General features: G+C 56.5%; 1 protein-coding gene across 2 annotated transcripts in view; it reads right to left on the reverse strand.

Moving 5' to 3' along the window:
* The window catches only part of ATP2A3 (ATPase sarcoplasmic/endoplasmic reticulum Ca2+ transporting 3), a 56,107-nt gene that overhangs the window by 24,148 nt on the left and 16,729 nt on the right, over window positions 1-15,230 (reverse strand). For both annotated transcript variants that reach the window (XM_075168964.1, XM_075168963.1), the window contains exons 2-8: window positions 11,714-11,731; window positions 11,210-11,292; window positions 7,467-7,571; window positions 6,598-6,736; window positions 2,765-2,845; window positions 1,633-1,718; window positions 629-1,093 (exon numbers count right to left, since the gene is read on the reverse strand). In XM_075168964.1, the coding sequence (XP_075025065.1) occupies window positions 629-1,093; window positions 1,633-1,718; window positions 2,765-2,845; window positions 6,598-6,736; window positions 7,467-7,571; window positions 11,210-11,292; window positions 11,714-11,731 (977 nt within the window). The remainder of the gene's footprint in view (window positions 1-628; window positions 1,094-1,632; window positions 1,719-2,764; window positions 2,846-6,597; window positions 6,737-7,466; window positions 7,572-11,209; window positions 11,293-11,713; window positions 11,732-15,230) is intronic.

Here is a 15,230-nt window from a genome sequence, read left to right on the forward strand (position 1 = left end):
GCACACAACTGCGGATGGCAGACCTCCCGCCAGGCGAGGACGGGTAACCGAAGCACCGTTTCACCAGGTCACGGGCATCTTCTCTTAACCCCTAGATTTCTGCACGAGTTCATCACGGCCAGCTGGACCCACGCGTTGCACCGACCCTCCAAGTTTTGGCCTCACAGGTCCAGGTTTCGTAATTTTGCGTGGTCTAGGATTTCTCACTGGTTTGGTTAAAAACGGGAAAAATGGGCAAAATTGCAAAAGAGGCTGATTGCATCGGCTTCTCCAGGAGCTCTACCTCAATGCCGCATCCCAGCAGGAAGAAATGCTCTCTGGAGAGGGAGCCCTGAAATAAGTCTGCAACATGGTACCTCCAACCTGGTGTGCTCATAAAAGTCAGTTTTCTAATTACAACCGTGCCAAGAGAAGCCATAAACCTTAACGACCCTGGTCGGGCAGCGGGGAAGCTCAGGGCTTCCTATCAACCATCTTCCATGCACCTTCAAACTCCTAATATGAAACAAGTCTGGTGAGGACAGCAAAGCCCGTCAGCCCAGGATGGGGATGGAGCGATGCCGAGTGCTCGGGGGCTTACAGAGCATCCCCCCTGCACCCCGAAACCCAAAACACCCCCGGCACTCACCCGGCAGACGGACATCTGGTTGGTGGTGAGGGTGCCGGTCTTGTCGGAGCAGATGACAGAGGTACAGCCCAGGGTCTCCACCGAGGGCAGGCTCCGGACGATGGCGTTCTTCTTGGCCATGCGGCGCGTGCCCAGCGCCAGGCAGGTGGTGATGACGGCCGGGAGGCCCTCGGGAATGGCAGCCACCGCCAGTGCCACCGAAATCTTGAAATAGTAGATGGCCCCCCGAAACCAGGAGCCCCCATGGACAGGGTCGCTGAAGTGGCTGACGTTGATGACCCAGACGGCGATGCACACCAGGAAAATCACTTTGGAGAGCTGCTGGCTGAACTCGTCCAGCTTCTGCTGCAAGGGGGTCTTCTCGGGCTCTGTCTCCACCATCTGGTTTCGGATCTGCCCGATCTCGGTGTACACCCCTGTCGCAATGACAACCCCTACGGCCTTCCCAGCGGCGATGTTGGTGCCCTTGGAGGGAAGAAAGGGGCCAGAGTGGATATGTGGGCATGAAACATCTCGGCCTGAGCGGGGAAATAGGTTCTTGTTGTGAAAGGAGAACATGAGATCTTGGTTAAGGGGAAAATGAGACATCCTGGAACTTCATATAAATCCACCCTAAAGCAGCAGGAGACCCTCCTGAGAGCTCTCTCGCCCCTCGAGGACTTGACTTCTGCCCGAGAAGAGCATGAGCAAGGAGGAAACCCAAATCTGGAATAGCTCCAGGCTCAACCACAAACCTTTTCCCCATCCATAATGCATCTTACTTGATGGAAAACCCCCTGAGATTGCCCAAGGCATTTAAGGGCGCCATGTGCCACGGTCCAAATGAAATCCCGTGGAAGCAGGTCCTCATTTTTATGGATTTGGGGCTCTTTTTATGGGTTCGGGTCTCTCTCATGCATGCATTCCCTTTCACCACTTGGAGATCTCCTGCGTCCATCAGTGTCTTCACTGGGCGGCTCTTTGGAAAACCACAGGAGAAGTGGGGACAGGCGTCAGGGACTTACGGAGAAAAGCATGTTCTTCTTGTCCTGGTTGACAGCCCGGGGGTCAGGGATGGGGTCAGCATGTTTGATCACCGACACAGACTCCCCTGCCGAGACAAGAGGGGGGAGATGAACCACCCATGTTTCCTCTCCAGCCTCCACTCAATGCTGTTATGAGCCTGCATCACCCCCCCATGGCTTTCTAAAGCAGCACTTTGCCACCAAACCATCAAAACATCCATCATGGGGATGTCAGAGCTGGGCCAAGGCGCTCCGAAGATGAGGGCTGCAGAAGGATGACCTGTGTGGATGGCTAGTGGCCACGAGCTCCCGTACAGCCCAACGGGATGGGGCCAAATCCCCCGGCCAGGGAGCCCGCTGGCTTCCAGCGCAGGTTTGCACGGTCAGATGGGGTTCGTAGGGCAGCACAATAGGAAAGGTGCCCAAAAAGCCCTTCTGCTGAAGGTTTATATTTCGTTCTTTGCAGATTTGCCCTTTTGCTGCATCTCCTTTTGCCCTTGGAGAACTAAGTTAATGTAAAGCCACTTTTCAAGGAGACTGGGCTCCTTTCCCTGTGTTTTTAACTTTGTTTCTGATGATTGCTTTTCCTTCCCTGCTGCCATCTCCTAACTCGATGCCTTTATAAAATCATGCACGAGAGCTGAGATACTGGAAGCCCTTTTTGTCGGCTGATCATTCACCGGCCTTCCCTGACAACACAGAGAGAATTTTTGAAATATCCCAGATTATCAGCTTTAAGGGCTTTTCCAGTGCTTAAAAAAAAGCCCCAAATATTGTCACCTCTCCTTGAAGTTGTGAGGCCTCGTGCAGCAGCGGCCGTCGTGCGACGGCTGCACGGGGGGAGCATGGGCAGGGACCGAGAGCCCCTCGTGGAACCCCCCGTCTGGCACAGGAAAGCCCCATGCTTGCGTTTTGCAGGAGAGATGCCCAAGCACCGGGCACATCTCACCTATGCCCTGACTTTTAGATGATGCTGGGACCTCCCCAAGTCCTCAACCTCATTCTCCTACCCATTTCCCACCCCGGCAAAGCATTTAGCCCAGTGTCAGCCCCAAAATTTGCTTTGGGACAGATGGCAAAGGGAAAGCTCTGCCTTCAGCAGCCGCCTCCACCCCACCACGCCTGCACGCACCTGTGAGGATGGACTGGTCGACCCGCAGGGTGGTGGACCGGATTTCGATGATCCGGATGTCCGCCGGCACCTTGTCGCCAACTACAAGGGCAAGAGCAGAGCAGCTCCGTCAGGCGGGACCGGCAGCACCCGCCGCCCCAGGGAAGGGGAGACGGCAAACCCTGAACGCGCCAGCACAGCCGGGCTCTGCCCCAGGGCTTGGGGCCACCGGTTTGCACCTCGGTTCCCCTCATTTTCTATTTCAAGAATAATAATACAGGACAGGGACTGGCTTTTGCTGAGAATCACCACGTCCCTACGCGGTGTGGGCGCTCGGCAGCGCCCAGCCTGCAGCAACGAGGGGTCCAGCCCGTGGTAAACCAGGGTCCTGCCCCGGGATGCCTCCTTTCCGCATTTCAAGCTTAATTTTGTATGTCTGTAATTTACAAGACAAAAAAAGAAAGCTGGAAAGAGGCGCCATCAGTTGGAATCAGACGTCGGGCAGCGCAGTGATGGGACCTTGAGGAATTTCTAATTTTAGGGGATTCCCTTGCACAAAAGCAGCCAGCCCGGGGAGTGGGCAGCAGCACCGAGGCCGAGGGGGTTACTGGTGCTGTGCCAGGCGCCCTCCACCCTTTCCCACGCACCAACCGCATGTTTCGAGCATCACCTCCCTGTGCAAAATTCGGCAGGAGCGAGCGCTGCCCCGTCCACATGGATGCTGCTGGGGCGGGTGACCTGCCTGCCAGCCCTGCCCGTCACCTTCCCCGGCTGCCAGACGAGCAAAACTAACTGCGGTTCGAGCCAGGGTTGCCAGGACAAGCAGCAAAGGCAGGAGCTCTGCACGGGGCAGCCGGGTGAGCAGAGACCCCAGTGGGCTCCCAGCAAGCCCCCAGGTCCCACCCGCCCCGGCTGCACCTCCACAGTGACATGCGCTCCTCCGCCGCGGCTGGGACCCCCTTACCCATCGCAAGCAGCGAGCACCCGCACCCCTCCTCCTGCCAGCGAGCGGGCAGGTACCTTTTCTCTTCTTTACCTTTTCTCTTCTTTTTGGAGCGGAGCCGCCGCAGTTAGAGGCGCAGGCGCGCGGTGCTCGGGGCAGCATTTGCCCTCCAGCCAAAGCCCGGCGTGGCCCTGCCTGCTGCCCCGCGTCGCCCGCCCCGCCACGTCCCCGGCGCTCCTCTTCCCTGCAAAACCCCCACAGCACCCCCATCTTGCCTCTTCCCTGCGAAAACCCCAAAACATCCCCATTTTGAAGCGGTCTGAGCCACCCAATGCCACCCTTAGCCCCCCGTTTCAGGGCTCCGTGGGCCGACTGGAAGCCGTTGACGCTGGAAGAGCTTTCGTGGCCGAGACAAACAGCCGTCCGTGGGTCTCCTGGCACGACACGGTGGTTACGGGTGCGAGCAGCCCCATCAACTGACACCCACCGAGGCGCATGTGCTTCCTTAAAAAACCCACTTAAAACTGCTTTTACCGTTGAGTTTCTTCCTCCCGGCTCTTCCTCCTGCTCCCTTATCGGCTGGACGCAACCGCGCTCCGGCGCTTCGGAAATATTGAGGCAGAGAGCGCCTTGGCTCAAAGCGCCTTACATCACGTTACACAACACTGCCGGCTTGGCCGCTAACGATCGTCTCAGATCCCAGACTTTAACGAGCGCTTCCTCCCGGGGCTCGTAAAACCCCCCCCGAGCGCAGCGGGAGGGAGGCTGGCACCGCTCCACCGCTCAGCCATTTATTCCAGCTGCAGATACGAGAACTCTTGGATGCGGCGTGCAACATCTGCCGTCCGGCCAGACCTGCCCCGCTCCCCATCGCACCCGGTTTTGGGGGGCTGAGCTGGGGGGTACTAAGCACAGGGACTTACAGACCCCCCCCCAAATGCTTCCTTCAGACTTTGCAGCTGCTTGAGGGAGCTGGAGCACCTTAAAGGGAGCAAAGAGCTCCTCTTCCCCCCCTGGGAAAGGCAGAGAGGGTTTGCAAACATCAGCTCAACCTGCAGATGAAAAAAATCTCGTTGCCAGCATCTAGAGCCAGCGCCGAGCCCTGGTGCCACAGGGGTAGCATCCGCTCAAGGGTGGATAGCGCGACAGCATCCCAAGAGACGCGCACGGCGCAGGACAGACGTACGGACCCGGCAGCTGATCACCCAAGCACTGCAAGTCTCCCCCGTGCCTAAAGCCAAGCGAAAGAGAGGAAAACGAGAGGCAACGCTGCCCGAGCAAAGCGGGAGCGGGCGGGTGGCGCAGCACCTGATGGAGCAATGCCCTGCCCGCGCTTTTTGGGCAAGGCAGAAAGCTGGCGCTGCAGCCGAATTTAATCCCTGGGCAGCTGCCTGCACGAGGACCCGCCTGGATCGCCTTCTTACAAAAGGGCAAAAATCAGCTGGGTTTAAACGCCTCGCCAACTTGCAACCTCCTGTCTCAGCGTAGCAGGTTTTCTGCTCCCTGCTGCCAAATTTATTGCATTTGCACATGCAAACAGAAGCCAGTCCCTCCCGCCCGCGCTGTCTCTGCCGTCCCCAGGATGTCACCTGGATGTCCACTGCATGTTCAAAGCTATTGCTCCTGGTGCACTTTCCTAGCAGGCAGCCTGGCAGCAACCCCGCCACTTGCTATAGCCTCCTAAACCCACAATTTCCTAATTAATTTGCTAATAATTTGCAAATCCCTCCAGAGGAGAGTTCAGCTCTCTCAGTCGTGGTGCTGATCGTGTCATTAAAAAGTAATATTCGGCCGCTGACGGGCAGGCAGCGAGCACTTAATTTGGGGAAAGACAGCAGAATTTAATTAATTAATAATTAATTAATTTAATTAAAGGCCAGGTCAGCAGCTGGAGTACATTGCCAGAGCTGGCTTGGGAGCGCCACCAGCTCACCCAGCTGAGGATCTGGCCGGCGCTCCTCCGCTTGATCCTCCCTGCATTATTTTTATGTTCATCTTCCAGCTGAAGCCCAACTGGAAGACATAAATAACAGCGAGCTGGCTGGGCGCGGGAGGGATTGCAGCATGTTTCCACTAGCAGGGCCACGAGGAGGAAAGGAGAGGATTAGTTTTGCGGCTCTGGGGGTTTACGGCATTGTTTAACGAACAAACAAAATGGGATAATTGAAATGCAGCCTCTTTAGCTCTGGTGGGGCAGGCAGGAGACCCCCAGGCATCCTTCCCTGAATGCAAAACCCCGACAGAAGGGCTGGGGGGGGACGACAACCCAACCGGGGAGGCAAAAACCACCCTGCAGCCGGTCCTCTCTGCCTCTCGCCCTCCCCGAATAACAAACCCCGGTTACCAAGGAAGCCTGCCCACGCAGGCAGGACCAGCGTCGCTGCCTGCAGCGTTGAACCCCCCCCACGCTGGCGGCAGCCCTCGCCTGGCACCGCCGGTGCGGCACCCAGCACCGGCCCTTCACCCGCGCCTTGTCCGGGGGCTGCGCGTGGGGGAACTGCTTCCAGAGAGAGGGAATCTGGGCGGAAATTTAAAAGTTCTTCCAGTTCTTCCAGAAAACAGGGAAACCCTCCCGAGACACAAAACCTGCGTCAGAAATATAGACTTTTTTTTTTTTTTTCCCTTTTCTGCTGTTCTCTACCGCCCTACGCTCGGGGCGCAGCCTCGGCTGGCTGATGAGCCCCAACTTTGGCCCAAATCATTTCACCTCTCTGGATTTGAAAAGAGAAACTAAGATCTCAAGTGTACAACAACGAGGCGACTTGGCGGCCGTGCCTCCGGAGGAGACGCACCCACACGCCGCGGCAGAGCCCTCCCGCCACCAGGACCACGGGGTGCCCACCACCGAAGCCCCCCCTGGCCAGCACCACCTCCCCGTCCCACCCCGTGCCCTGGGGTGATGGCACCCTACCTGCCACCTCCACGATGTCCCCGGGGACAATGTCCCGGGCGCGGATCCGCTGCACCCCGCTGCGGTCGGCGCGGATCACCTTCCCCATCTCGGGCTCGTATTCCTTCAAGGCTTCGATGGCGCTCTCGGCATTTCTCTCCTGCAAGCAGAGGAGGAGCAGAGCTGCCGGCGGTGGGGTTGCTCGGGCCGGCAGGCTCCTTCCCCACCCACTGCGGAGACAGGAGCACCCAAACCCCAGCCCTGGCTTTGGCGTCCGTTTGCACCGTGGATGGGGCAAGTGCCGCGTCTTCTTCAGCTGCTCTGAAATGGTCCCCGCTGGCTTAAATCACATCAGGTCCTGGACACTGCATGGACCTTTGGGCTTGGTTTTCTCGTTCTGGGTTTGGGAAGCAGCATATCCCACCCAGATGTATTTTTCCCCATCCAGCAGCCCCACCTCAGATCAAGCTGCAGATAAAGAAATGGCCTAAGAAGAGAAGCATCGCTGGCTGAGGCATTTGTTCATCCCCCAGGAGGGATACAGCAAGGCGAGGGGCAGCAGCCACAGCGGCTTTCTGATGGAGAGGGCAAAAAGCTTCCCTCGGAAAACACATTTGGCCATGGCCAGGAGACAAGCAGCGTCTGCCTGGATGGCAAATTAGTGCAAGATCCTAAACTCCAAACTGCAAAAGTTGCCAAAGAAAGATTGAAGGAAGGAGCCAAGAGGCAGCCAACAACCGAGCATCCGCGCTGGGGCACAGGGCAACACGAAAATTGAACCTTTGAGAAATGAGGTTTCCAACGGCAAGAAGCAACCAGACCTTCAAATGAAGCATCTCAGCCACGTGGAGCAGAGACCTGTGGGGCAGGCGGGGGGGGCTGTGACTTACCTGCCACACGCCCACCACGGCGTTGGCGATCAGGATCATAATAATGACGATGGGCTCCACGAATGCCGTCGTGGTCTCCTCTCCTTCTTCAAACCAGGCCAGGATCTGGTAGGCAAGAGAAGAGAAGGATCACAATGTGGTTGAAACCACAAGAGCCAAAATTTTAAGAAGAAAGATCAAAACGAGAGCCAACCAACACATGGTGTTTGCTGGAGAGAAGACAACCCAGAGTGGTGGCCAGACCCATGCGGCTTGGTTAAGGAGTGGACTTGCCATATCCCACTGCAGATGCCTCCACTCTTTTGCTGGGGATAACCCAATGCATCAAATGAGCAGGGCTGGAGCACAGCAGGGACTGACCTTCTGGCTTCTTACCGCCGAGCCCCCTCTCCATCCCACAAAGACCCCATACCATGCTACAAATGCAGCACCCACACTCACACACACAAATATTTTCACTCCATTTAACTGCTTGTCCACCTGCGCTGTGTCAACACAGCAACACCTCCCTGCTCTGCGGTGAGGCGCTGGCGCACAGGACCTCTGACCCAGGGGTTCACGCCTGCTTTACCGATTAGCAGAGCTGCCGCGGCAGACTCGGCCATCAAGCAGGTTGCAACAGCTCTGCGAATTCACCAGCAAACGGGTCGCTCTGTGTTGTTTCGGGAATGTATTGAACCTCGCAAGGGACCAGCCTCCCTCCTTATCTGCCCACGAGTCGTATCCAAAAGGAGGGGACACGAGATTTGGCTTTGCCATCCCACTGCCAAACACCCTGAGAACACTCAAAAAATAAGTATTTCTCCAGTAGCTAACTGGGAAACATCTCCTCATGCAGAACTGCTCCCAAGGTAAATTTTGGGCAAAACTGAGCCAACAGCTCAGTACCCGGGCACCACAAATAAGGCTCAAATCAGCAATCGGGGAGCGAGGTGCCGTTGACGATGAGCGCTTCCAAGGCACCATGGAGTGCAAGTACAGAGGGGTTCATATCGCAATTACTCAGTGCCACCCGTAAAGGCAGCTTTGCTAATCACATGGACCTTGAGTTTAGGGGATCCCACATCACCTCTCAGCATTACTAAGCGTGGAGGAGGTCAGCAGCGCTCGCGGGTGCCAGCTCACCGAGCCTGGTGATGCACCCGCTGCCGGCTGGCTTTGCCTGCACGCCCTGGGGAGCAGAAGCTGCTCTGTGCTCGCAGGAGGTGCTGGGGGTGAATCCCGGCTTCTCCCGGGGAAAGGCGCATAGGGATGCGGCCTCTCCGCCGGCGAAGGCGGGAGAAGAGCCACTGAAGAAGGAACTGTTTGAAGATGAGCAGTAACACCATCCGGGCAAGTAAAGGCTGGATGGCAGCAGGGACACCCTGAAGGCACCACGCTGGCAGCTCCAGCCTGGGCTGGGCTTCACGCCCTGCTAAACACAAGGAAAACCCAACCCTAAGCAGCTCTCTGACATTACCCGAACGTAACGTCACATTTTCCTGCTGCATGACTGTCCTGGTTTCAGCTGGGATAGAGTTAGTTTTCTTCCTAGTAGTTGGTATAGTGCCGTGTTTTGGATTTAATATGAGAATAACGTTGATAACAGACTGATGGTTCAGTTGTTGCTCAGGAGTGCTTACGCTAGTCAAGGACTTTTCAGTCCCACACTCTGCCGGGTGCACGAGAAGCTGGGAGGGAGCATGGCCAGGACAGCTGACCCAACTGGCCAACGGGGTATTCCATACCATATGGCGTCATGCTCAGTATATAAAGCTGGGGAAAGAAGAAGGAGGGGGGATGTTCGGAGTGATGGCGTTTGTCTTCCCAAGTCACGCGAGACGGAGCCCTGCTGTCCTGGAGATGGCTGAGCTCCTGCCTGCCGATGGGAAGGAGTGAATGGATTCCTTGTTTTGCTTTGCTTGTGCGCGCGGCTTTTGCTTTACCTGTTAAACTGTCTTTATCTCAACCCATGAGTTTTCTCACTTTTACCCTTCTGATTCTCTCCCCCATCCCATGGCAGGGGTGAGCGAGCGGCTGGGTGAGGCTGAGCTGCCGGCTGGGGTTAAACCACGACAATGACAATGGGAGGCGTATTTTGTCAGCGAGCATTAACCCTGCCCCACACATCGGCAAAGGAAAGCTATATGCCCCGCGCCCAGCCGTACCCGAAACCTGCCCGAGCGTCACCAGCTTGGGCATCACCAGCCCGGGCTCTCCGAACCCTCCCGGCCCCGTGGGCAGGACGGGAAGGCAGCGAAGAGCAGGCAGGAGCCACCTCCCTCGCGGGCAGCCGCAACGCTGCCAGTCCCGCTCAGCCAGAGGGAGGGGAAAAAAAAATATTAATAATTAAATAACAGATTGGATTTTCATTTTTAATCGAAAATGTGAACGCTTCCACGCAGCAGCAGAAGGGCTCCGGGAAGGAGACTTCACTCCGCGGAGGGCACAGGGTTTGGAAACGCTCCTGGCCCCGTCTTTGCCTGCATTCGTAGATGCGCGCGCTTTAGGCAGGTGCCCGCCCCGCTGCCTGCACCCCAACGGAGGTGAAGGCGATACGGGGAGTTTCTGAGTCGGCTTCAGGCGCCTGACGCACTCCTATCACCTCTCATCACCATCACCCACTGCTCCGGCCAAGAAAAAGCAAGCCGTGCGATGTCCTGGCAGCCTCTCCGGGCACGCAGGGAGGTGGTGCCGGGACATCCCAGCTCCCAGCACCTCCCAGTTCCCTGAGGATACACGGCTTGGCCATTACACCAGGAATGTATCTGCACTGTGGACGTGCACATCTCCATGTCAGAGACATTGTCCTCCGTTTCAGCGGATCCTGACACGGATCTGGTCCTGCTGACACTTAATACATCCAAAAATATCCACGGCAAAAACAAAGATAAAGAATAAAGAAAAAAACTTTCCCTTTCTGTTTTAACCGCCTATGCAAGGTGAGGCGCAAGGCATGTTTTACTGGATGAAACACGGCATTGAAAAGCAATCAGTAAGAATTCAAATCAGAGGAGGGACTTGCAGATAGGCTGTTTGGGTCCTACCGCAGTGAAGAGCCTGAGCACAGACCTCAGCCCAGACCCGGGCCATGACGGCAAGTACGGGGGGCAGGAAAGCTGAGAGCGTGAAGAATGACGAAGGGAAAACATATAATGGCTTTAAGAGGGAAGCTAAAAGAGGTAGTAACAAAGGGACCTTCTAACCTAAAAACATAGGAAACTTTGTTGATAAAAATCTTGCAATGAGGTAAGAGGCACGTCCAAAGGACCTGCGCTACCTCAGGTAGGGTCTGCAGACCGTGACAAAAAACTGTGGATCCCAGGACTGAAAGCTTTGGGCAGCCCTCACCTGCCTTTGGCAGCTCCATTGCAACCCCACTCTCGCTGGAGCTCCGCGCTCGCCCTCTCCAAACCCTCCCCCTAACCCTCCACGGTGCCCAGGGCCACCACCCGTCCCACCCAAAACGTGCCCAGGACTGAACGTTTCCATGGCCCTTTTCTGGTACAGTCTTGGGGCATTAGAAAGAAGCCCAGGTAGTTGTTCGATATCGCTTTTGGGTGGATCAGCATTACTTAAAAAGCCTTCAGTCTCGTCTTTTAAGTAGATCCAATGATATTGTCACTATGCCCTAGAAAACCACCGCACTGCTGTACATCTCCTTCATCCAACATGTGCCTTCCTCTGCCTCCTTTGCTATTGGGCTGCCACCCGGGTCCGTACGTGCCCTGGAAGGTGCCCGTCCCCCAGCCTGGGGTACTTACGAATGACAGAAAAGCTGCCATCAAAAGGATGCGGACGAGGAGATCTTCAAACTGCTCCAGCACCAACTCCCAGAGGGACTTTCCTGGTGGGAAAACACGAAGCCAAGCACAGTCAGTGCTCAAAAAAACCCAGAAGACAGGTAATACAGACCACTGAGGCCACCAAGACCAAGAGCAGAGCTGCTCCAGCGCCCGTCGGCCGTGGGCACTGGCGGGGACATCCAGCACTGCAATGGGGCATTTTTCTCTCCAATATTAAACACCTTCACTTCTGGCATTGGCCTGGTTTTACTATGTCCGGTTTTAACGACAGAAAAGAAAAACCTCTGTGTTTCTATTCACAGCTGGAAGCCTTGCTGTCAGAGGAAAGCTCTGCTGTCAGCCCAGCTTCCCCTGGGATTAAAACCAGGACTAAAAGACCCCAAAGACTACCCCTCCTCCAGCAGCCCCGGCCCCAGCCCTCCCCACCCAGACTCAAGCCCTCCCCTCCAGCCCGCCACTTACCTTCTTCTGCAGGGAGCTCTGCAGGTTTCCATCGGCGGCCCAGCAAGCATAACGAAGTAAAAAATGATAAAAATAAAAAGATTAATTGGCGATTTGGGCCCAGACTAGCAATCCCTTCCCTTACGCCCCAGCAGTCCGTTCAGTACCCCAAAATGCAACTTGTCCTGCCCGTATTCCCCCATCAAGAGAGCTCGTCATCGAACTTCTCAGCCTGACACCAAGTAAGCAGCACTGGACGCTCCCTGCACCAGGGAAACATCATTTCCCTGCTGCACGCGGCTCCGGCAGCGTTTATTCCTGCGCTCAGCCTGCCTACAAAACACTCCTCAGGAGCTGCCCTCTCCAAATCCAGGACACAGAGGTCCAACCATCCCATAAAACGCCCTGCCAGAAACCCAATACGGACCCGCTGGGGACTGTAACTTTCTGACCACGTTTCCTATTAATCAGTTGTACTTTACAGCCTGCAATGCTCTAGGAAAGAAATCCAAAGCCGATGCTCAGCTGGTCCAAGCCATCCTCCCGAATCCACCCCGGCGGGTGCAGAGCCTCCATCCACGCTGCTCCCAGCCGAACCCCAGCCCAGGCACCTGCACAACCTGAAAAAACCCCAAGGGCTCCCGCACACCCGCCACGGTCTCCCCGCGACTCCCACATCCCCGTGGGGTGACCGTTACCTTCGCACGCCGCGTGGACCCAAGGGTCCCACGGCCGCTGGGCAATGCACATACCCCGGTACCCACCGAGGGCATCGCTCCTGCTTCCCCACCCGTGCAGTCATGGATGCGCTGGCCCTGCCGGGGGCAAGGTTTGGCCCGGGACTGCAAGGTCCTGCACCCAGGGAGGGCTCAGGAGTGACACCACCCCCCCCCCGGTTTTGGCTGCTGATGGGTGCTGGCGTGGGTGGGTGTCTCTGTTTGCACCCGCTGTTGCTGCATTTGGGGTGAATCCTCCCAGGGGAGCTGGCAGCCGGACCAAAACCTCCGCCAAGGTGGGACATACGGACGTTGCAGCTGTCTAATGGAAAAGGAAATGCAGGATTCGCAGAGCTGGAGATGGAGGAACCAAAGCCGGAGCCGTGCATCGGCAAACCCTGGGGAGGGCTGTGCTGGTGGCTCAAAGGCATCGCAAGGGACAGCGGGGTGCCAGCACCGAGGTGACATGGCACCAGGACAGGGTACCCGCTGCCTCCATCCTTTGGTGCTCCGGGGCAGGAGGGGACTGGACAGAAACCCCCCAATCCCAAACCTCCCAACGAGGGAAAAATTCAGGCAGAAACCTCCCGAAGAGCTGTCCCAAAGCCTCCGCTGTCTGCCACCTACTTCTGCGCCCCGTGGGGTGATAATAAAACAAGCTGTTCCTTCAACTCCTTGTGGTTTTGGAGGGAATAAGGGACCGGCTGAAGTTCAAGAGGCATCGGCCCAAGGCAGACACGCTCGGTGCCCCGTCGCTGGACCAAACGCGGGGTTGTCTCCAAGCACCCCCAGCGCAGAGCTCTGAGCGACAGTAGGAAGTGAAACCGGCTCGGCTGTTTTCCATCAGCTATTCTCATTCAGAGAAATGAGAGAAAAAAAAAACACAACAAAACCAAAAAACCCAAAACCAAACCCACCTTCACTGAACGAACCAGTGAAAACAAGAAGCCTGAACGTTTTTACGCTTCAAAGTGCATCAGCTCCCCGGTCTTCACAGAGACACTTACTACGAGTTGTTTTAAACCCGCGTCCCTCCTAGATAAGGCTACTCCAATCCCCTGCCATCGCAAGGAGCAGACAGACCGGTACGTAACGCCTATAATTATTCTTCTAGCAAAAAAAAAAAATACAATCTTGGAGTGGCTTCAACGTTTCGAATCACTCTGCAGAGCGTGTCAGAAGGAAAGTGGCTCTTCTCCCTTTTGCAGCCGGCTCCTCTCCACCCCCGGCTTCCTCTCCCCAGCCCAGAGAGCCACCAAAATTAAAAGTAGAAGAGATCTGCTGCTGCTATTTCCATCCAGGCTCCATTTTAAGGGTGCGAACGTGCGAGGAGAGAGGGCTGGGGGCAGGCGGGGTGCCCCGAGGGAGGCGGCTGGGGCTCCCGCAGGGCTCAGCTCTGTCGGGGTGCCCAGGGGTGACTTTCCACCCCAAGCAGCCACCCAAAACAGCGGTCCTCTTCGGTTCGCATGAATGAGCCGCAGCGATGCCCTTTGCAGAGCGGGGTCTTTGCATGAGCTCTTGATTAAAGCATGAAAATGGGTTTCTGTGAATTCAGGAGGAAACACGTGCAGTGGGGCAGCCAGCCGAAATACCGCCGGTGGCAGAGTGACACTATGCCATCGCTGTCACCAAACCCCAAACATTAGCAACGCTGCTGCAGGCACCTCCCAAAAAAACCCCAATTTTGAGTACCCTGAGAACCAAGCACCTCCCCTGCCATCAGTGACCCCCTCCACCGCCCTTGACGTGGCAGCTCTGCGCCCATTTTGCACCAAATACCCAAAGAAAAAGGGCAGAAAGTCACAATAAACTCACATTTTTGGGTCTGAATCAATCAAAGCCACCAGAAAACAGGAACATTTTGGGGTTGAAGCTTTCCCTTCTCCCTTCCAAAGTCTCACTAGAAATTAAAGGGTTTGCCACTCGCCAAAAACCAAGTTTTATGGGAGTTGGCACCGGGCAGGGCAGCAGAGCTGGCACCGCTCCGCCGAGCTGCGGCGCTGCCATGTCCCACCCGGCCGGGAAACCCGCCGCGGAGGAGGGGAACCAGCAAAAGCCCAAATCCGCAATTCCCTTGGGACAACACGGTGAGCGCAGGCAGGCTGAAATGGAAACTCCCGGCTGGCACCTGAATAGTCCCTTTCTTCAGTGGGTGGCTCAGAGCTCAGCACAGAGATCCTGCTCTGTGCCCAAGCTCCCCACTACGGCCAGAAGACAAATGCAATAACAGCATCAGGGGCAGAAAGTGATAACACTTCCTCAAAATACCCCAAAACGGGGCCACCCACTTGCACCGTAAATTTTCAGCTTTCTGAGCTTTCCCCCGGTGCGGAACCTGGAGCTTGCGGACGCGTATCTGCAATTTCTCTGCTCCTGCTCTTCTGCATCGCAGCTTTGGAGAGCAGAGCCGAGAAAGTAGAAGGTGATGGATGCCTGGTGGCAACCCCTGGAGGTAACGGGACCGTTCCCACCAGCAGAAAAGCAGGCTCCCCGCTGCGTTATCGAGCAGCGCAGGCAGCCCTGGCTCCACCACAAAATATCGATACGAGATGCTCTAAGGGCACGCAACAAGCCCGGCCACCCTGGGCAGACGTGGGGCTGGCGTCGGGCTATTTTAGCCAGAGGTTAATCTCTAGCTCCTGCCAACTCAAACAGGGCTGGCAGCCCGCGGGCTGGCGCCTGCAACATGGCAGGGCACAGCAATCAGGTGATGAAAAGGTAAATAAATACGGGTGCCACCCACGAGCGAGGCAGCGCGGGTACAGCCTGCCGCCCCGGGACTCTGCGACAGCCTTTGTGTCCCCAAGGAGACCCTGTCCCGC

Source organism: Calonectris borealis, chromosome 19, assembly GCF_964195595.1.
Source record: "Calonectris borealis chromosome 19, bCalBor7.hap1.2, whole genome shotgun sequence".
Lineage (NCBI taxonomy): Eukaryota > Metazoa > Chordata > Aves > Procellariiformes > Procellariidae > Calonectris > Calonectris borealis.